This window comes from Eleutherodactylus coqui, chromosome 1 (assembly GCF_035609145.1).
Source record: "Eleutherodactylus coqui strain aEleCoq1 chromosome 1, aEleCoq1.hap1, whole genome shotgun sequence".
In the NCBI taxonomy this organism is placed as follows: domain Eukaryota; kingdom Metazoa; phylum Chordata; class Amphibia; order Anura; family Eleutherodactylidae; genus Eleutherodactylus; species Eleutherodactylus coqui.
The window spans coordinates 151,851,731-151,874,051 of NC_089837.1; the positions used below are offsets into that span (position 1 = coordinate 151,851,731).

The window sequence follows — 22,321 nt, forward strand, 5'->3', positions numbered from 1 at the left end:
CATCGTTTCACTTACACGATTAGGGCTGGCCACATTCTTCTCAGCAAGATCTACTTTTGTAAGAACAAAAATAGTTCGCCTGCCTTGTGGATCCATTTGACTTACAAGGTCGGTGACAATACTCCTTTCTGCATCAACAGACCCATCTATTAAACAAAAACAGCTAAATATTTCAATTTTCAACTTAAATTCCACAACATGCATATGAAAGCTATGTAAAAGCCACAAGGACATCAGTGCAATCCTAAACAGATACTGTCAGGCTGCAATTATAAATTTGGAAAAGATAAAAGGATAATTAAATGAAAAAGAGAAGGTCAACCCTTAAAGGGGTATTCTAATCTCAAAAGTAATAGCATATTGCTAGGATATAAGTTGAGGTCCAACTTCTGGGCCCCACTGAGTAGGAGAATGAAGCTATCACAATGCCACAACGTCTTCACGTTTTTTTCCACTTGTACCTTAAATGAGGGCTTGTGCTTCAATAAGGGTGTGTTGCATAACCCCTGCTGTCCCGATTTTAAGACTTCCTTACATCAGATATATCCCCTAAATACAGTTATGCTAACTTTTTAAATGAATGTATTATCAGATGAGTCACTGAAATAATTAAAGACAGTGCTTTCCAAGAAAAGGAGATACACCTGTATCCCTTCCATCAAGGAAGCTAAATCATGTCAGTGGAAGGCCCTGGGTCTAGTAATACGCAGAATGGCTACACAATACAACATATTTAAAACACTATATTTAGCGGCTGTTATAAATAATATGAAGCCTGTAGTACTCAGAATGGCCACTATAAACAATACGGCGTTTGAGTGCATTCATGCTCCATTATGAAAATTGAAGAGGCTGCAGCTCTTTCAATCACCTGATCAGAGGTATCTGAAGTGGCAGGCCTCCACCAATCAGATATTTATGGCCTATCCTACATCACCTGACCAGTAGAGCTGTGCTCAATAGAGGTCTGAGTGAAAAGCTGTGCCAATATTGGGGAGATGAGGGGAGCGCTGTATCTGATGATTTCGAGTCAAAATACGCACCAATGTTTATGGATGCGGAAATGCAGTGGAAATTCCGCATCATTTCTGCCCCGTGTGAAGATACCCTACATGTGTATTCATTTCTCATGCCATCATGATTTGAATAAGTAGTGTTTTTTCAATTACAATGAAAATGGATCAAAAACATCATTATCTTAAGGGTCTGTGTGAAGGACCCCTGTGTGACCAAGTCTCCTACCTTGTATACAAAGAATGATGGCATTTGGGTTCTGCATATAAGCTTTACTTATGCTGAAAATCGTTTCCTTGGTATCTGGAGCCATGCCTGATGTCATGGTCTGTAAAGGAATTGGATAATATTAGTTAGATTATGCTTACTGCCTTAGGTATCTAAAGTAATGGGAGGTACTTACATTGATTACTCCTGGCAGGTCAACAAGAACCATTCTTTGTATTCCAGGGCCTTTAACACTTAGTGAGATGGTCTGCAAAATAGACAATATTGTTTTAAAAGAGGTCTACATAAGAACCGAAAGAGTGTATAAGAATGATGAGGATACAGGAAAGAGGTATGTAAGGGCAATTACCTCTGGGCTAACAGTCTGTCCGTTCTTGACACTCTTCCGCATCCGTACCTCGATTTCATCTCTGAGAGCTGCAAGCTGTCAAATACAAGCCAGATTAAAGAACAAAAAGGATATGAGGACATAAAAGGAGGACATAAACAAATCGTGACATGTCCCCCCCCCCCCCCCCTTCCCCGGAAAGGGTGCAAGAGTAAGAGCCACCCAGTTGTGAATATAGTGAAAGACTTGAGGAAGCTCAGTCTGTGTAGAGCCCAAAGTACTTGGGCCTTCACCACCCCAGGGGCAAATCCAGGTTGTTGAACATCAGAGCAGGAGGCCGAGAAAAAGTGGTGCGGCCGAGCTTAAAAGCCTGCCTGTCCCAAAACTAAATTATGCTTGCTGGCAAAAGAAAGTTGGCAAAGTTCACAGTCCTATGACCCCTATTTTTGCCACAATAAATTGGTTAAAGGATGAACAGCTTGCACTGTGTCCCAGTGTATCAGCACCCACTGCTTGGACTTCCTGTGATTAAACAAATTTAAAATGAAGAAAAGTAGAGCTACCTGATGGTATGAAGAGAGAGCTGGCAGGCCCACAGCCCCCAACTGGGTTGGCGTAGAATAAAAAGATCGTCTGCATAGAAGGCAATCTTGTATTTAAAATTCCCAACTCTTACGCCTGCTATGTATGCAATACTATGTATGGCTTTCGCCAAGAACTTCATCATCAAAATGTACAAAAGTGATAGGGGGGCATCCCTGAGGGGTACCGTTCTTAATGGGGAATGGTCTGGGCAAGCTCCTATTAACCCCAACCTGAGCCATGGGGGCAGAGTAAAGAGCCATTATATGGGAAATCAGAATAGGACTCAACTTCATATGAGCCAGAGCTAACTGCAGCCGAAAGCACAAGGAAGAATACGGCTTTTATCTTAAGAAATCAAGGATAGCACCTTAACGGTATTGTCTCTGGCCTCCCTACCTGGGACAAAGCCCACCTGGTCGCAGTGTATAAGAGAAGGGATGTCATTTTTAAACCTATTTGCCAGAATCTTGGTGCAGATCTTAACGTCTATATTAATGAGAGATATTGGCCTGTAATTGCTGCAAACCATGGGATCCTTGCCTGGTTTAGGGAGGACACATGCGCGTGCAGTCAAGGCTTGAGATGGCAATCCCGCTTCCTAAGTCACCGAGTTACACATAATGGTCAGAGGAGCTATAAGGATCTACAGCACTTGCTATACAGAATTGCTATGATTCTCCACTCGTGGACGCCGGTGCTGCGCTGGACTAGGTACTGATTCAAAGAAAGAAGGAGAATCTGTTGTTCTTGAAGGGGATAGAGTCATTGCCTTGAGACGGAGAAATGAAAAAACACTGAATGCCAGGCTTGTCACTAGGCTGAGCAGCAGTAGAGGGACCTGTATTGTTTCTACAGCACATAGTAACAGTAGGAAAGATAGTTCTCAGTTATACAAGGTGTCCAGGCAGAAGTGTGGCAGGGAATCACAAATCAGTCTACATAGCATAGGGTAAACCACTGTCCACAGAGTGTGTCTATAACAAATGCAGAGGTGAACTGTTACAAGCAAATCCAGAGGAGTGAAAACAAAAAAAAAGGAAAAAAAATTGGGTCAAAGGCCCAGATGAATGCTATAAATGGTATATATTAATGGTATATATGAGTTATTAAAGATCGGATATTACGCTAAGATGATAATTGGTCATTAGGATGACAGCAGGGGCTTAGCTTGATGTATGGGCACAAGTTTTGTAAATCAGCAGATAAACCATATACACAGTCTGATGAGAAAATAATGCATCAGCAGCTAAAATACTTTAAGCAGGTCTGCAAAAGCAAACCCAGGAAAACGTAGGCACAGCCTTCATTAAATAGACAAATTGTAGCAAAAAGGCAGCTATGCCACTATATGTGTACTGATCTATACAGCAGGCACCTCTCTGTGGGAATACTTCTAGGAGGTGGCTCTCCCTCTAAAGGGCTGACTCTTTCAACTTGTAAACCTAGATGGGCCACTTACCAGGCTACCAGGTGAAAAAGTCTGTTGGGGTGCATTGTTCCCCAAATAGCTGGCAGTAAGCCAGGAAGTCCGACTGGTGCTACAGAGAGGCTGCTCACAATCCTCCACCAGGAGAAGGACCAGCGGTGGTACGTAGAGCTGAACAGAGAGCACATAAAGCAGTCACCAGCTGAATTAAGGCACCGCTGGCTGTTGGTCTCCGACTTCACCGCCACCACCCAAAATACAGCTGCACAGGTGGAGGTCCTGGCTGATTCTCCCAATGTCCAGCCACCTCAGGAGGGACACCGAAAGCCTTGCAGGCTTCCTGTCACCCCCTCCTGTAGCAGAAAACAAGAACTGGACTGACCAAGATCCGCCCCCAGAAATGGCGCCAGAAAATATTGAAGGTCCCGGTCCGTAGTAGGCCGCAGCAGGTCATAGATGTCCCACAGCATCAAAGTGTCCAGGACAGCCCTTAGGCCAAACTACAGGGTAAGAGCTGGGTGTTCCGTAGGCAATAGTATCCGTAGAAACGGTTTAGGAGCAGAATGCAGTGAATGTGGATACTGAGCTTGTCCAGCCGCACGTCTACTACCGTCAGAGATTAAGCCACGCCCCTGGAACTACCACATTTCTAGAATGAAATGGTTCTATACAGCAAGCAAACCCATCTGGAAAAAACTCATACATTTCAGATGTGTTGTAGCTCTCTGCGCATAGCTAAAGGCTTCTGCGTGCTCTTTAGAGCCCTTCATCCTGGAAATCAGTGGCATTCCAAGATCAGTTACAGTATGTTCTTTTCATAAAGGAAAATGGATAGAGGGAGTCACAAACTGCTAACATAGCAAGATTAACTGACAACCCCCACTGGTTTTGTTTGCTAGACTTGTATTCGCAGGCTTACTGTAAACTACGATACATTTATTCTAGCAGGATGGTTGTTTGGAACTCACTTATGACGGGATTTGTTTGTTCAAGTGGCTGAAAAATACTTCACATCCTACATAATCCCTGTAATGCTATCAGCAGCACTTTAAAAATATGGAAAGTTAAAGGGGTTGTCCCGCGGCAGCAAGTGGGGTTATACACTTCTGTATGGCCATATTAATGCACTTTGTAATATACATCGTGCATTAAATATGAGCCATACAGAAGTTATTCACTTACCTGCTCCGTTGCTAGCATCCCCGTCGCCATGTTGCCGTCTAACTTCAGCGTCTAATCGCCCGATTAGACGCGCTTGCGCAGATGGGTCTTTTCCCTTCAGCTCGGTCCGGCAGCAGCGGCGTTCTGGCTCCGCCCCCTTGTATGCGGCATCGCGTAGCTCCGCCCCATGACGTGTGCCGATTCCAGCCTCCTGATTGGCTGGAATTGGCACATGTGCCGGGGGCGGAGCTACGCGAAGACACGTACAAGGGGGCGGAGCCAGAACGCCGCTGCTGCCGGACCGAGCTGAAGGGAAAAGACCCATCTGCGCAAGCGCGTCTAATCGGGCGATTAGACGCTGAAGTTAGACGGCACCATGGCGACGGGGACGCTAGCAACGGAGCAGGTAAGTGAATAACTTCTGTATGGCTCATATTTAATGCACGATGTATATTACAAAGTGCATTATTATGGCCATACAGAAGTGCATAACCCCACTTGCTGCCGCGGGACAACCCCTTTAAGCAGTGTGGTTTTAGTCAGAACTTCTTACATCTGACTCTTTGGTGAGATCAAACTCCCGAGAGCTGTCTTTAAACATAGCAACATGGTGGGGACCTTCACTTAAGGTAACCTGCAATAACACAAAACCAGGAAAAAAAAACATTAAACATTTATAAGAAAAAAACATTATTACATTAAAAAACAATGTCGTGTTAGTGGAGGTTCATCACTGAAAGGTTCACAGAGAATTTTCCCAATATTTCCCAATGACTTTACTGTTAGAAAGATTTCCTTAAAGGGGTTGTCCCGCGGCAGCAAGTGGGTCTATACACTTCTGTATGGCCATATTAATGCACTTTGTAATGTACATTGTGCATTAATTATGAGCCATACAGAAGTTATAAAAAGTTTTATACTTACCTGCTCCGTTGCTGGCGTCCTCGTTCCCATGGAGCCGACTAATTTTCGCCCTCCGATGGCCAAATTAGCCGCGCTTGCGCAGTCCGGGTCTTCTGCTCTCTTCAATGGAGCCGCTCGTGCAGAATGCCGGCTCCGTGTAGCTCCGCCCCGTCACGTGCCGATTCCAGCCAGTCAGGAGGCTGGAATCGGCAATGGACCGCACAGAAGAGCTGCGGTCCACGGAGGGAGCAGACCCCGACGGCCATCTTCAGCAGGTAAGTATGAAGACGCCGGACCGCCGGGATTCAGGTAAGCGCTGAGCGGTTTGTTTTTTTAACCCCTGCATCGGGGTTGTCTCGCGCCGAACAGGGGGGGGGGGGGGGGGTTAAAAAAAAACAAAAAAAAAACGTTTCGGCGCGGGACAACCCCTTTAATGGAGTGTTAAGAAATCCTTTCATGACTAAAGGCCCATTTATATGGAGTGATGATCGCTCAAACGACAGTTTGAGTGACAGTTTTGAGCGATCATTTTGCATAAACAATTAAGTAGCTACTCAGATGCTTAATAGCTATTTAGTGTGCAAATGAAGCTTTAGCTGAAAGCAGTTAATAGCCCAAGGGCTCTTCTCTGCTTTCAGTTCCTTTGTTCTCTGATGGAAAACAATGCTATCAGCACGCCCCGTGGAGAACTGCTGATAAGGCTGAATGACGATTTTTAGGTTGGACTGAAGTTAATAATCAGCTAGCAGTGCACAAAAAGTGCACGATGGCTGCACGTTTAGATGCAACAATTATCGCTCAAACAATCGCTTTTTAGCGATTTTTGAGCAATCATCGCTCCGTGTAAATGGGCCTTTAAGCTGCATTCAGAACTATAGTTAGTGATCAGTACTCTATTTTCTAACAGCTTTCTCATTAGTCTTCCAATTGTATTCAATGTCTGGAAGAAAACTGAGGAAAATTATGTTGTGTATTTGATCATTCTCAAAGAAGTGCATATTATTTGTGATATCAGAACTGCTGTTTTTACATTGACAGTAAATGATGGCTTGACACGGTATATCCATGGTTACAGGTTACAAATGAATCCTATGCAGTCTGACCCTGCAGATATATGCTCTTCAAATCAGTTTTCTACTTTCTGCTAACCTACTGAATGGTTAGCAAGAAGTATGGGACAGATGGAAGGGGTATGATTGCAGGATCAGACAAAGCATTCTAGAGTGCACGAGCACCTTGGGCCACCGTTTTCATTATAATTCCCCTGACACATCTGGTCAATAATATTCTATGCAATTTATTATAAACACCTTAACTGGAGAACGAGTCATCATCTCACCAGATCCTCTAGGGAAGATTCGAGCCTGTGCTATCATTTCAAGAACACTGGTCTTCCCTGCGCTTTGGTCACCTACCACAACTACCTGCAAGTGAACAGAAAAATAACGTCACAGGTTTTCTAATGCTCAAAAAAAAAAAAAAACTAAACAAGAATAGATTTACAACAGCATAAAATACCATGAAACAATCTCAAAGATACATGTGTGAGAACTAGGCATACCAGTAACATACCCTTGGTAAATGGTCTTGTGTGTTATAGTTGGCATCGTAGTCAGACAGGATGTCCAATACCTCAGAATACATATCAATTAGGGATTTCTAAAATAAATAAATGATGAGAAAAATGAAACAAAAACAACTGTATCTCCATGGTAACAGACTACACACAAGCCCTGTGTAGTCTGATTCTGTAATCTTTTCCCCAACTATCCTCTTCTATTTACTAATATTCACTTGTTAGGGCTTAGATGAATGCAAGTAATAGAACAATCAGACTACAAAGGGATCAGCTGTTGTCTGTTACTATGGAAAATCATAGCTAAGCATTAAAGGTATAAGTACAAGATGAAAGACATTTTTTATTCAAGACTATTTGCCGAATTAGTATAGTTTTCAATTTAGAAGCATTGGAGTAATAAGGAAATTGAATGCAAAGGTATATAATATATATATATATATATATATATATATATATATATATATATATATATATATATATATATACACACACACACACATCCTTAAAAGCAGATTAAATAAAGAAAGTTATTAATGCTCCGGCCCCCCATTCTGTACCATAGTCTCCAAATAAACAGATTAAATCCAATTTATTAGGAAAAAACAGAAAGTAGTAGTAAATGTAAAAAAAAAAAGGAAAAGCTATGCTATGTAGCGCTGCTTGCTTTCCCTGACATATTTGTTTCAGAAACTAAGGAGCAGGAGGCTTCATAAATATGAAGTTCATCTTAAAAGGTCATATTTTCCCATGTACTTAGATTAGAAAACTGGCATAAATGGATTAATGAATCTGTTACAAGCGGTAGCAGTTGCTCACTTTGCCTACTGTGGTAAATAAAGGTAAGAAATGAAGTTTTCCAAGTCTACTAAAAATTTGATCTAATGCATAGACTCTTACATTTCTGACAATTTTTTCATTTCTCAGTTGCATCATAGCAGCAGAATAAAGAAAGTAGTAGAGTGCCAGGTCCATTAAAAGACAGAACCCATTAAGTTATATTGGGGGAGGTCATTTTGACAAGACGACTAGTGCTGCATTTTTCACTAGTCTCACCCATCCTTCGTTATGACATCACCTCTGATGAGGGGGACAGTAGAGCATACTCACATGTGCGGTGCCATGTCTAAAAACATAGGAAAACATAACTTATCTGAAACATTCTTCATTATACAAGTTCTTCTCTAATTTGCATTACCTTAAGTTTCCTTTGATGAATGCCTTTATCATCTTTCTGAAGTAACAGTTTCCGTAGATCTTTGTTTTCTTTCTCGAGACGTTCAAGAATCCGCTGGTACTTTAACTAAGACACAGAACACAGAAACCTATTGTTTATATTAGGACATGAGCTGTACTCAAAAAATATAGCAGCTGAGCATTAAATTTCTGCTTGTTTTATGAACCGAGTTTTCAAGGACTTTCCTTCAGATAGGTCATTACTAGATTATTGGCCGACACAGGGCCTACTGAGTATTGAGACAGAGCTGGAATCTGACAGCTCTGTCACTGACTGCAGTGGTCCGGGTTGTGATGGGAAGGCACAGCTCCTGGGAATTAAACATCTATGCAGAAGCTGGTTAGGGCAGGAGTATTGAATTCCACGTAGAAAAATACAGCATTCCAGTGAAAAATATAAAATGAAACTTTGGTTTTATAGGTTTAAAAAAAGATAAATTAAAAAAAATAATAATAAATCTTGGGCATTCCGGGTAGTCTACTAGTTTCAAACCACACAGGGTTCTTATTCATGGCACTCACACCCCATGTGTGGCTTAAGACATGTAGCTTCTTTGAGTATGGCATAAATAGGTGCACAGCATGCTGCAGGCCAATGCAATAGCTACCTTCAATATAGGTTATTATTATGATATTTGCAGTTTCTTGAACTGTAGCTCCCCCCATGTGGTCTATGTTATCCAGTGCGAGGAGCGTGGCCTCCGGTGTGTGTGCTGCGCTAGTCATGTTTTACGGATGCGCATTGGAGAGCACCTTCAAGACTTACAGAATCCTGGTTCCCACAGTATGCTAGGAGCTGCCAAGTACTTTATTCAGGATCATGGCGGCGATACCTGGAGTTCGCAGGCAATAACATTGAAACACAATAGTAAACTAAGAAGGGGCAAGGATTAGCGCCGCAAGGTATTAGCCCGTGAGGATTTTTGGATTATAAAGTTTAAAACCAGCTTTCTCAATGGGCTCAAATTATAAACCAGAATTATTATATGTTTATTGAACATTTGTGTTTACAATGCAGTTTGTCTATTGTATATGGACATGGGAAGGGATTGATCCTATTAAATAAATAAATAGCAGATGATTGTGGGGGGTTCACTTTTGATGGCAGATCAGTAGTTTGTGTGTCATGTTATAAGTAAGAACACTGTGTGGTTTGAAACTAGTAGGCTAATCAGGATGTCCCGATTTTACCATTTTTAAACTTATGAAATGCGGCTTTGGTTTTATATTTGTCACTAGACTGAGCGCTGGACTTTTCTACTTGGAATTCAGTCCGACTACCCATTCCTGACATGGAATCATTTAGCACCAGCCGTGTGAGCAGTACTGTTGTGCCTGAAGAAGGAATAGCAGTAAATCAAGATGTCAGAACTGCTTTTGGCATTTGCATGCAGAAAAGTTGTATGGATGGTCCCTACATAAAGATTAATCATTGAAATAGAAATGTAATGCAACTTTCTAATATACTTTGTGCTTTAATTCTTCACATTTCAAGATCTCTACTTGATCTCAATGAACAGACACATTCTTGTTTACATATGGAGGCTTAAATGGGTTTTCCAAGAAAAGCCTGCTATCAGTGCTGGGATACATCGGGGTGGGGTAGAAGCCACTGCTCCAACCAGTTTAGTTGCCAGCACTAGTAACTTTAGGTGCAGCTCCCATTAATTTCAACTACTCAGGAGTCAGAGCAGCAGTTTTGGCTCTGACCCCAATGCGCTGCCTGGAAAACTCCTTTAAGCGCACTATGATTATGTCCAACTAACAGGTGTGCTGTGTGCCATTAGGGAATACTGTCGTCGTGCAGGGGTGAACTGATTGAAATCCCCTTCTATTTGTCAGCATGCCAATGTATTACATGTTCCTCAAATCATCTGAATAAGCCTCAAACATTCCCTCTGCAGTGACCACATTCGACAGCAACAAGTGATTGGGCTCCTCTTAAGTGGCGTCAGAACTGTCAGTTGTAATGGGTCATGTATTGTCAGTTGGACATGGTGAGGAAAGGTTTTTAGTTTATAAATGCATAGAAAGCATACACAGTTCTTGAAAACTGTGAAGCATTGAAGTATGAAAAAGTTGCATAACTTTTTATTATACAGTAATTCGAGCCAAGGAAAATTAAGTTCAAATATCTTAGAAGGTACTAGGAGTTAAATAGGCAGCTCTAAGTATCAGGCTACAATCTTCACTCCTACAGCCATTTTCAGATCCTCTAGCAATCTGCTCCTAGTTTCAGATTTGGCTCATGTGGAGAGCTGGGTGGTGAGGTGATTCTCCATAGCACCACTTGGTGGAATGGGTGGTGGATTGCTCCATCACAAATTTAGCCTATGTCATTTATGTAGGGCTTCAAATGCAATAGAAAAGTCACATTTGAAAAATGAAAGTGCCACCAAAAGGCCTATTAAACACCATTAAAAACACCTGAAATACATGCCATTTGTTGGCTAACAAGCATTTAAAAAATACTGAAAAAAAAAAAAAGTATGTGAAGGAGCTCTAATACATGCTGGATGTAAACTGTGTGTCTAGGTTGCTGCTTCCTTCATTAGCTCTCACATTTTAGCACATTCAGTCCTGTACTACTTTACTTTGTAATGCAGCCCCTGTGTGCTCCACTACCCAGGTGTAATCTCCTCTACCCTGTGCTGACACACACGGATGCGAGATCTCGCTCATATGATATCTCAACCCTTCCCCTGCAAATGGTACAGTGGGAGCACTCTTCTCTCTACACTAATGCTGCCCGTGTGTGAGCACTCCCTCCTCCCAAGCAGATTACGCCAGTGGTTCTCTCCTTTCACTCTATGCCGATGCAGTCTATGTGATCTTTCCCCCACCATCTACATGCGCTGGGTTCTCCCTTTCTACATGTTTGATTCCTCCTACCTCTGCATTGGCTGCTTTCCACAATCTCTAATGCTAATCTCGCCCTGCAGGGATCTCTAACAGTGAGATTTGAGGGATGGGTAGAGCAGAGAAAGGTGATGAGGATAGTCCTGTGCAGAGCAACCAGGAGCAGTGTACGCTCAGACCTAAGCAGCATGATAGCCAGCTAAGTACAGGAGTTGTGCAGACTCTACAGCAAAAACATTTTTTTTAAATAAGACTATTTAGAAAGTTGCTTAATTTTGCTTAATTAAGCAAATGAATGATACAAAAAAAATTAAAAATTAGTGCAAAAAATGTCCACAGCCTTTAGATTTTATCTAAATGAAACCAGAACATAACACATTCTCCAAAAGCCTCAAATCACTGCCTCAGTTTTGCTCTCCTATAAAGTCCCATTCCGAGTTGTGAGGACAACGTTGGGAAAGCACTTATTGAAAACATAAGAAAAACAGCCTGAACATTTTTTAGCAATAAATGCAGAATACCCACCTGGGTTTGCAAAAGCTCTTCTTGCAATTGATCAACTTTCTCCTTGTCTGTAGCCTGTTAAAGCAAAGTTGTGATAGGAACATTAAGACTGCGATAGTTATAAAGTAAGTAGTGAGCTAATTAAATACCAACAAAATACTTCCAGATTTAGCATTAATACGCACACGGGCATGAATTAAAATTGTCAAATCAAGTCAACACTTTTTTCCAATAGAAACTTGCTTTAGTTAACCAGCTCAAGGCCTAAAATAGTCAAACTTCTCCATATTACGATAGCATTCCTGAATAAGTAGTTATTGGATTACCATTTACATACATACCCTTTTCCTGAAACATTTTCCAGCATGTCCAATAAATTTGAGCTTGCTCCTCAACCAGAGCAGCACATATTACTGATACAAAGTACAAATTATTAGCAGATCTACGGTGAGATCCCTAACACCATCGAAGCCACATAACATAATGGATATTTCATCATCTACATAAAATCATCACTAAAACCATCCACGCACAGGCTCACACACACCATTCATCTGAGAATAACTTACTTTACCAATTTTTAATGGGAAGGTTGGAGATTACTATTTTAATTGGTCAAATTATCAAAAAATAAAACAAAAGGAAATGTTTTTAAAAAGCGGTTGTCCCATGAAACCCTTCCCCATCCAAAGCATAAGGGTTATGTACACTACAGCTCATTCATTTCAGCACAACAATAATAAGGCAAATAACCTGCTTTGTACTCGTACACATTGCTCACAAATCAATTTTGCCTTGATTTCCTTAATTTGTTCTCTCAAAGGCTCCACTCCTAGCAGTGACCTCAGTATTTGCCTAAATAAATCCATATCCATCACAAGCTAAAAAACTTTTGTTGTTCATTTTAAAGAAAAAATAATTTGAGCAGTGTACTGAAATTAATGAGCTACAGTGTATAAACTGGGTGGTGGTCTGATCGCTGGGACCCCAGCGGATCATGAGAATGTGGGCCTCAAGTGCCCCAAAGAGAATAGAGGCGATTTAGCAGACCTGCTGAAACGAATGGAGCAGTAGTGTGCACAAGTGACATCTCGCCATTAATTTGGGAACCCTCAGTACCTCCCATTCTCATGATTGGAGGGAGTCACAGCAGTTGCAACTCCAGCAGATACTTATTCCCCTATACCACATTGTTTCATGGCATAGCCGCTTTAAATAAAGCTAAAGTCTCCTTTTCATCATCCCCACCTGTCTGCATATAAACAATGCGGCTACGATTTAGCCTGCATATAGGGCCGCCTCTCTTCCAATACAGAGCAGATATGTGAAGTGGTCACGTCATCAAGTAGATTTTGTGCTGTTGGATGAGGCAATGTACAGGAATGCAGAACTATATACCGCTTGAGCTGTGGTCACAACGTTTACATGCGGGCAACAAGGTGGGTATGTAATGGAGACATCACCTAATAAAGATCTACAACCTTTTTTCTTTTTAAAGCGATGATGACAGATATGTCCAAGTTAAAAAAAAAAAATCTTTTTTAAAAGAGGCACCAAGTTATTTTAATGCATCAAAATCACTCTAAAAATCAAAATCAGACATTAGATAGATAATCCTACAGGTTTTAAAATAAACACTGACAGTCAAGGGACAATTACCAACCATAAGAATGAAAGTAGGGTTGATGTATTGGCAACCGCAAAACCATGTTTTCTCCAAGTGCATCTAGATGGTATGGCGATTTGCAATATTCTTCTAAATTTGACTATCCCACAGAGTAGTGCTTGCTTGTATGTGTGTTTTTAATGTGGTTTCTCAAACAACAGTATAGGAAATGTTATGGGACTGAAGTTTTGTTTGAAAAATCTTTGGTTGTACAGCTGACTTTTACATGTGAGGGTAGTTTCACACCTGCTCAAACCTCTAGGTGCGGCTGCAAATCCTGGAAGAAAAAGCGTTGTCCAAAAGCTGTCCAGCTGTGTGGAAAGCGGATGAACACCATTAAAGTCAATGGGGTCCGCCCAGCACTGCTCGGTTCTGTCCGGAGAGGGAACCATTCGGCTCCGGCGATTCCCGTTTCCTGCTGTGCGAACAGAGCATAAAAGCGGAATCCCCAATGCAGATGTGGAAGCACCCCAACGGTGTGACAAGAGCAACCGTGTATAATCCACACACATCAAATTGCATAGACGTTTATTCTTCTATTACAAAAATGGCCACATTGAGACCTTTTCAGGGTCTTTGTCAAGTGACATGGTTGAAGTGTTGGGATTCTTGTAATGGAACAAGAAGAGTATATACAATTTTCCATATCCTATGGATGCTATCATGTATTTGGATTGAACTCCCTCCACCTCCCCCAATAGATTCCTGGATAAAGGCGACTCTGCACTAGGATATATATACACTGCTGCAGACACTCTTGTTTTTAAAGAGCAGCAGTGTAGTCATAGCCTAAAACGTTTACATCGTACTTGTGATTGCATCCAATGTCCTAAGACCCATCACCTTGGACTTCTGCTGTGAGGTGCCCGTGTTAATGTCTCCAGCAGCCCTGCGTGCCTCCTCTTCATGCTGCTTGAGCTGCTCTTGTAAAAGAATGAGTTCACCAAGCAAACCCTGCCATGAGTTTACAGAGAGAGATAGAGACGGGGTGAAGGTGAGGGACAAAACTGATGGGTGCAAAATGAAATAAGGGAATAAACAAAGTCAAAAGGATACACAAATGTATAGAAGCAAAATGGAAACAGGCACAAAGTGTAATCTACACCATAAACTACTGCTAGAAAGACAAGACAGAATACAGCATTACTTGGCAAAGTAAGAGAATTTTCCCTTTTTTTTTTAAAATAAAAGTATGCCTGCCACAGTTCTTACCCAACTTTCATACCACAGGCTCAATTGTCACCCAACTTTTCATAAATAGTTGAATGCAACTTAACAGATTGAGAAAGTAAAATTCCAGGACATATTTACTTCTAGGGGAAAGATAGACTTTACAACACGGACCCCATGCAGTGATAAACCGCAGCAGTACTTCACATTATTACAACATCCTGATGCGGAATCAAGTCCTATTTATGTATAGGGGGCTCTACATCTGGTGGGGGCCTGAGGGGAGCTGCACAACACTGAGCATGTATCATCAAATTCACTTCGAGTGCTCTTGCAGCTAGGGGTAGGTCCAAAAGGAACAGAGTACAATTCTGAGAAATAAGTGTAAGGAAAACAGAAAACGTCAGCACAAAGCAACTTTCCAATTTCAGATTGTGATGCCAAAAGTCCAAGAAGTACCAAAAACAATAAAAATGGGGGTGCAGACAAACCACTTTATGAAATTTAGGCTATGTCTGTTATCTTTCCTTGTCAGCTAGGTGAAAAGATTGGTACTTCAGTAGAGGTGCTTTTACACGGTACCAACTTATCAGGTGAATAATCGCTAGAAAGAGTGAATTCAAATGGTAGTCATTCAGTGCAAACATGGCCACTGATGGTCAGGGACCCAACCTACCGTGTTTCCCCGAAAATAAGACAGTGTCTTATATTAATTTTTGTTCAAAAAGGGTTAACTTTTTTACATGTATAGCTGCCTGGACACTATTTAAATTGACTTTTTTAATTAACTGTTAGCATGGCTTAATTTTGGAGTAGGGCTTATATTTCAAGCATTCTCAAAAAGCCTGAAAAATCATTTTGCATCCTCAAAAATTCTGGAAAATCATGCTATGTCTTATTTTCAGGGAAACAGGGTATCAGACATTTATGACAAGTAATGATATAGTGATGCAGCTACGGTAGGACTGCAGGCAGGGTGCACACTTCTGGAAGAGGAATAGAAGATTTCAGAAAGCTTTCTGGTCTCATTTCAGCATGTTCTGTAGTTTGTCATTGGCATGCAGCTCTATCTCCACAGAAGGATCGCAGGATGTAAGATATGTAAGCACAGGCAAAACACTTAAACAGCCCTGATTTGTGGAAGAAATCCCCTCGGAGAGCACACAAATAGTCTGATTGATGAATAGGCTGAGATTAATAAAATGCAAATCACGGCAGAGGTCATTACAAATCAGGAATGAAAAGGAATATTTCATGACTGCAGGAAACCATTGGACACAAATATGATTTAAGATTTACTGCCACAGAAGATGTGGATCTATATACACACATACAGAATAGTCACACACATACATGCACTGAAAGGACAGACTAGACCCCTTTCACCATGACATGCATCAGGCACTCAAAGGGAAAACAAGGTAACATTTGACCTCCACCCAATAAGAGGATATTCTCCCAAAACAACGAGCCCCCTGCCATGTGGCCACAGAACCTCATCTATAAGATGCTCTAGAAGCAGCCATGTGGCATCTTGGGAACGCTCAATTCATATGGTGTGCTTTCCTGCAATGCTCCAAACAGAAATTGAGGGAAATGATAGTTTTCCTTCCCCCACCTCTCCTGACTGCGTGTAGCAGTCACACCTTGGTGCTTTTCGGGCTCCTTTGCTACATAAGACACCAGTATTTAAAAGGGCCGCTCCGGTTATTTTTTTTCATTCATTATGAAGCTATCCCCCCTAAGTACATATAAGTGGGCTTGTATTACCTTGGTTAGTCGTCTGTGTGTGTCTGAATCTCCGGGCCTCTTTTCCCTCAGATGGCCATGTAATTTCATTCCTGACCAGCTCAGATCTACTTGAGGGTTCCGGATTCATTTAGTCAGTTAATGTGATGGCATTACATGGATCTACCACAGAAACTACCACCAGGGGACACAGGCACTCCTGTCACAATTAGGCCGCGTGTGGTAAAACGCTGTGTATAAGGCACCGCTTTACCACTGTGTGGATTGGTGTATCGCCACATATAGCAGTGGTTTTTGAAAGCGTATCTCACACACACGGTCATGTTCAGTCTTCCTTGTATACCTATAGGCTATAGATTATATAGGTGAATACAGAAGGTAATAAACTGCCCCCCCCACCACCAGCAGGCAGAATAGTACAGCATCCGCTAATGGTGTGCTGATGCATTATGGTATTGGTGTGAAAAAAGTGAAAAACCTCACTCTCAAGATAGTGGCAGATAAGCATCAGACAGGGGGCTGCACTGCAGGGAAGTGGCTGCAATACACAAAGGAGGACTCCTGAGTGTGATAGATAATCAGGTGAGGGGAGCACAGATGGAAAAATTTGTTTTTGTCAGAGTGGCCCTTTAAAAATGGCATGACAGTGAGGAGCTGTGTTACAGACTTTGCGTTGGTGCCCAGGAGCTTTAAAGGGGTTTTCCACAAAAATACTATTGATGATCTTTCCTCAGGATAAACTTTCTCCACCTGGGATCCTATCTGATCAGCTAATGAGATGCCGGCTGACAGCACCTGTATTCACAGGGTTCAGAGTGGAAGCCGCTGCTTGGACTCCTATGTAGTGGCTAGCACAGCTCCCACTGATTTCAATGAGAGTGCCAGCTACAAACTCCGGCCACTACACAGGGGTCAGAGCAGCGGGATCTCCATTCCGACCCCTGTGTATACTGGCACTGTCAGCATGGGTCTGGTCAGCTCATCGTCCAGGGTCTTGAGCAGAGAGCCACGGCCAATCATCAACTATTAACGATCTATCCTGAGGATAGATGATCCATAGTATTTATGTGGAAAACCCCTTTAAATAACTCATGCACCTAACATAAATCTTATTAATCACACAACTACTCTGTTGTACTACTTTTTAGACACAACCTATCTACATTTTGCAATATACATTCACAATGAATATCAATAACTGAAGAACTGTAACATTTACTATACTGAAAAACTGATTGTTTAGCAATATAGTGATCCAGTAGTTGTGTTTAACTGAAAGACAAATCCCATGAGAGGGCAACATCATCACAGAGTATTTCTCAAATAATATAAAAAAACTACAATGGAACTAGCTAAAAATGAAAAACAATAACACAGAGAAACACGCAAACCTGCAGGAAAATGCTTTTAATTTAAACTAATGTGACCAGCGTCTCCTCACCTTCTTGTACTGCTTGTCAGAGCTTTCAAAACCCTGGCTGTCAGTAGCTTTGAAAGCCGTCTCATCTCCAGAGCCTGGTAGAAAGAAACCACCGCAAAGGTCATTGAATCATCAAGGCTCGTCATTCACAATCCAAGAAGAAAATAGGCAAAGCATATGCTCAAACTTTAATGGATTTGTACTCAAAAGGTAAAACTACACAAAGCGACCATAAACTGTCTAGAAATGTGGTTTTAATCGCAAATCAACTTCATTTTTAAAAGCTTGTCAATGCTCACACGGTTTTTCCAGGAATATGAGGATTGCCTCATATTCATCATGGACATGCATTTGAAAATCTCGCCAATCTGCAGCAAAAACACAACAGTTTATTGGCTTAACCCTAACCTCATTAGAGAGCATCAGTCACCCAAAATCCGTGTCCAATCAAATATGTTATATCCTATGTGACGATTAAAGCTTAAACAGCTGAACGATTGAACAAATTTACGTAATTTTTGCATAAAATAACTCGCACATAATCACCTATTTTCCCTCACTAGCTAAAGTGTGTTTATGCGAGGGATTATCTGGCCAGCAGGATTCCATTGTCTTGAGTAAACAATGTACTCATTGTTTATGAAAGGCAAACAAAACCCATTGTGCAGCCGCTCATAAGACTGGATGAATTCCATTCAAATGAAACATTTTTTTAAGTAGCTGAAGGCTGGTTTTTATGCAAGCTAAAAACCCACAGCTAATGAGTAGTGAATGAATAGTGCACGACTGCCTGCGTTTACACTTAACGATTATCGCTCACTTTTGGCCATTTAAAAGAATTTCGAGTGATAATCGTTGTGTTTAAGAAGGGCCTTTAGGCTAGGTTCAATTTGCTTTTGTCTTCTTAAGAATAGATAATAAAAAGATAAAATTAACATATTAGATCAGAACACAAATAAGACCCTCCAATGAAACAGATGCTAAAGATGTGACTTTTGTCATCATCCAAGTCCCATAGAAATGAGCAGTACTTGAGGATGAAGGTCACATCATTTAACTTCCCATAACAGAACTGTATTTTTGAAAATTTTTGAAAAAGCATATATGTCACTATATTTAAGGGGAGTGCTACCCCTACACCTCCATCCCTCTACTAATAGGGCAGCATATTCTGGCAGAGGTGTAGCACATTACATTCAAACCTCCGGTCAGATGACCCAATCACAGATCCGGCTCAAAATACAAAAAGAAATAGCACTGCATGCAGCACTTTTCATTCTGTCCAAAAGCCGGGCACCTGAGCGGACCCATAACTGATCCCATTATAGTCAATAGGGTCTATTTGGCGCAGTATGGTTTTGTTCTGAGACGGAGCCATTTGGCTACTGGGATTACCCTTTGCAGCTTCCTGAACAGAGCAGTAAAGCAGAACCTCAGGCGCATGTGTGAAACTTCCCAAACACTGCAAAGGAAGGAAGGCAGCATAAAGTGAAAGGCGAGACTCTCCATATGGCTGGATTCACACGGGCAAGTGTGATATCCATCTGAGAAACTTGCGAGTGCAAAGCATTTCATGCACGTGAAAATAGCATCTTTAAATACTAAAAACGTAAAAATCGCATCAACATGTGAGTGCGATTTCTTTACAACTCCAATATAAAATAATGGATAATTTTTTTTCGCCAAATCGGCCAAAAGTAGGATGTGCAATGATTTTTTCTTGATCTCCGACAGCCTCGTGTGCATGAAATCCTTTAAATCCATTGGTCATTTACCAGTCAGATATCGCGTGTGTAACTCGCCCATGTGAATGCACCCTAAGCTGGATTTACACACAGCCTTTAGATTAGGTTTTCATGGTCAGAGGTTTGCTGGTAGACAGTAGGGGAAAATGCAGTTCTCTAAAGACACTGTGTGTTTGATTGAGTATTCCCAAATACTGTGATAACATTGATGGTAACTTCAAAACTGCTGACAGATGCTCTTTAATGAACAAATCTAATGATTGCAATCTTACGTCAACCAGGCTATAGAACCAGGCTTCCTTTCCAGGAGTAGCCAAAAGACTTCCATCTGACGTTAAAAATGGGGAGCAAATGCGAAGACAACTTGTTCTGTTATCCACAGCGACTAATCAGATGTTCATTTGGTTTTCTAAACTGAACTAGGTAAAAACACGCCATTATAAAAAGATGCTGTTCAGGGCAAAAGGTGATCACTTATTAGTTTGGATATGTAAAGTGCTAAAACATTATTAAAGGGTACCTATATACTTTATCTGAGGGAAGGCAAGTGTGATATGTGATGTTAATGAACTTGCAATATATTTTATGACTAAGATTTTGCCTCCTGCTTTGGTTAAAAAGTCTTGCCAAACCGCTTCTGCAGCTGCACTACTCCAGCGCAGACTGCTGTCACTATGTCAGATTCATACATTGCTTCTCAACAAGCTCTGTAGACTAGGGAGCTGGTTGCTCAACATTGCATACCATGTAGACACAGGTTTATTCTTCAGCATCCAATGGTCAGCCTGTGGGTGACAGATCTTTTATCAAACTTTTATGATTCTAAGATCAGCTCTCTAGAAGGCCATGTTTAAATTCAATTCTTGGTGATTGCATCAAACATGTTTAATTGTACGTTCGGTTCTAGTCACATCTTAGAGGCTCCTGCTCCGACGAGTGGGGGGGGAGTTGTTAGAGGCTCCTGCTCCGACGAGGGGGAGTTGTTAGAGGCTCCTGCTCCGACGAGGGGGAGTTGTTAGAGGCTCCTGCTCCGACGAGGGGGAGTTGTTAGAGGCTCCTGCTCCGACGAGGGGGAGTTGTTAGAGGCTCCTGCTCCGACGAGGGGGAGTTGTTAGAGGCTCCTGCTCCGACGAGGGGGAGGAGTTAGAGGCTCCTGCTCCGACGAGGGGGAGGAGTTAGAGGCTCCTGCTCCGACGAGGGGGAGGAGTTAGAGGCTCCTGCTCCGACGAGGGGGAGGAGTTAGAGGCTCCTGCTCCGACGAGGGGGAGGAGTTAGAGGCTCCTGCTCCGACGAGGGGGAGGAGTTAGAGGCTCCTGCTCCGACGAGGGGGAGGAGTTAGAGGCTCCTGCTCCGACGAGGGGGAGGAGTTAGAGGCTCCTGCTCCGACGAGGGGGAGGAGTTAGAGGCTCCTGCTCCGACGAGGGGGGGGGGGGGTTAGAGGCTCCTGATCCGACGAGGGGGGGGGGGGGTTAGAGGCTCCTGATCCGACGAGGGGGGGGGGGGGGGTTAGAGGCTCCTGATCCGACGAGGGGGGGGGGGGGGTTAGAGGCTCCTGATCCGACGAGGGGGGGGGGGGGGTTAGAGGCTCCTGATCCGACGAGGGGGGGGGGGGGGGTTAGAGGCTCCTGATCCGACGAGGGGGGGGTTAGAGGCTCCTGATCCGACGAGGGGGGGGTTAGAGGCTCCTGATCCGACGAGGGGGGGGTTAGAGGCTCCTGATCCGACGAGGGGGGGGTTAGAGGCTCCTGATCCGACGAGGGGGGGGGTTAGAGGCTCCTGATCCGACGAGGGGGGGGGGGTTAGAGGCTCCTGATCCGACGAGGGGGGGGGGGGGGTTAGAGGCTCCTGATCCGACGAGGGGGGGGTTAGAGGCTCCTGATCCGACGAGGGGGGGGTTAGAGGCTCCTGATCCGACGAGGGGGGGGGGGTTAGAGGCTCCTGATCCGACGAGGGGGGGTTAGAGGCTCCTGATCCGACGAGGGGGGGTTAGAGGCTCCTGATCCGACGAGGGGGGGTTAGAGGCTCCTGATCCGACGAGGGGGGGTTAGAGGCTCCTGATCCGACGAGGGGGGGTTAGAGGCTCCTGATCCGACGAGGGGGGGGTTAGAGGCTCCTGATCCGACGAGGGGGGGTTAGAGGCTCCTGATCCGACGAGGGGGGTTAGAGGCTCCTGCTCCGACTCACATTCTGTCCTATTTGACGGGAAAAATAGCATGCATAAACCCACAGGACGCTATAAGTCAAGTCAATAGGATCCCTCAGGTACTCTTACTGTCCATTGTGTGATGGATATGGCAGAGTGGTGTTGCTTCTGTTATACTAGTAATCCACAATGCAAATGTGAACAGAGCCAAATCTACAGTATATGTAGATATAATGTAGAAGGATGCATCTCCCTTTCTATAGTGAGATCGCTTCATCAAGACACCACAACATTGTCCTGCCTACTAATATGTGGGTCCCAGTGTTTTCGGCCTGGTTGTACATAATACTACGGTATTCAGACACACTAGCTTCCGCCGTGTTTTAAAAGGGTACATGTCATTAGGTTCATGTAGCCTGAACCATAGATGAACCTGAAACAGCATTGCAGGGAGTGTATATGTTGTTCCTAAGCACTGCATCGCTTCAGAATAAGATAATTTCAAGTAGGGCTTGGCTGAAAACTACAATCTTGATTTTTCCACTAATCTCAATTTTAATCTCGATTTTTTTTCTTTTCAAAAAATGGGCTAAAAATATGAAGTTTTT

The 22,321-nt window shown here is 42.8% G+C and overlaps 1 protein-coding gene across 8 annotated transcripts in view; it reads right to left on the minus strand.

The window, feature by feature from the left end:
- Window positions 1–22,321, minus strand: part of OPA1 (OPA1 mitochondrial dynamin like GTPase) — an 89,199-nt gene that overhangs the window by 47,955 nt on the left and 18,923 nt on the right. For 4 of the 8 annotated variants that reach the window (XM_066601850.1, XM_066601847.1, XM_066601828.1 and 1 more), the window contains 11 exons: window positions 17,847–17,920; window positions 14,330–14,440; window positions 11,842–11,895; window positions 8,420–8,524; window positions 7,218–7,304; window positions 6,956–7,069; window positions 5,296–5,376; window positions 1,592–1,666; window positions 1,418–1,489; window positions 1,243–1,342; window positions 16–146 (listed from right to left, as the gene is read on the minus strand). In XM_066601850.1, coding sequence (XP_066457947.1) covers window positions 16–146; window positions 1,243–1,342; window positions 1,418–1,489; window positions 1,592–1,666; window positions 5,296–5,376; window positions 6,956–7,069; window positions 7,218–7,304; window positions 8,420–8,524; window positions 11,842–11,895; window positions 14,330–14,440; window positions 17,847–17,920 — 1,004 coding nt within the window. The remainder of the gene's footprint in view (window positions 1–15; window positions 147–1,242; window positions 1,343–1,417; window positions 1,490–1,591; window positions 1,667–5,295; window positions 5,377–6,955; window positions 7,070–7,217; window positions 7,305–8,419; window positions 8,525–11,841; window positions 11,896–14,329; window positions 14,441–17,846; window positions 17,921–22,321) is intronic. The other 4 variants (XM_066601866.1, XM_066601858.1, XM_066601838.1 and 1 more) reach the window with 1 other exon arrangement.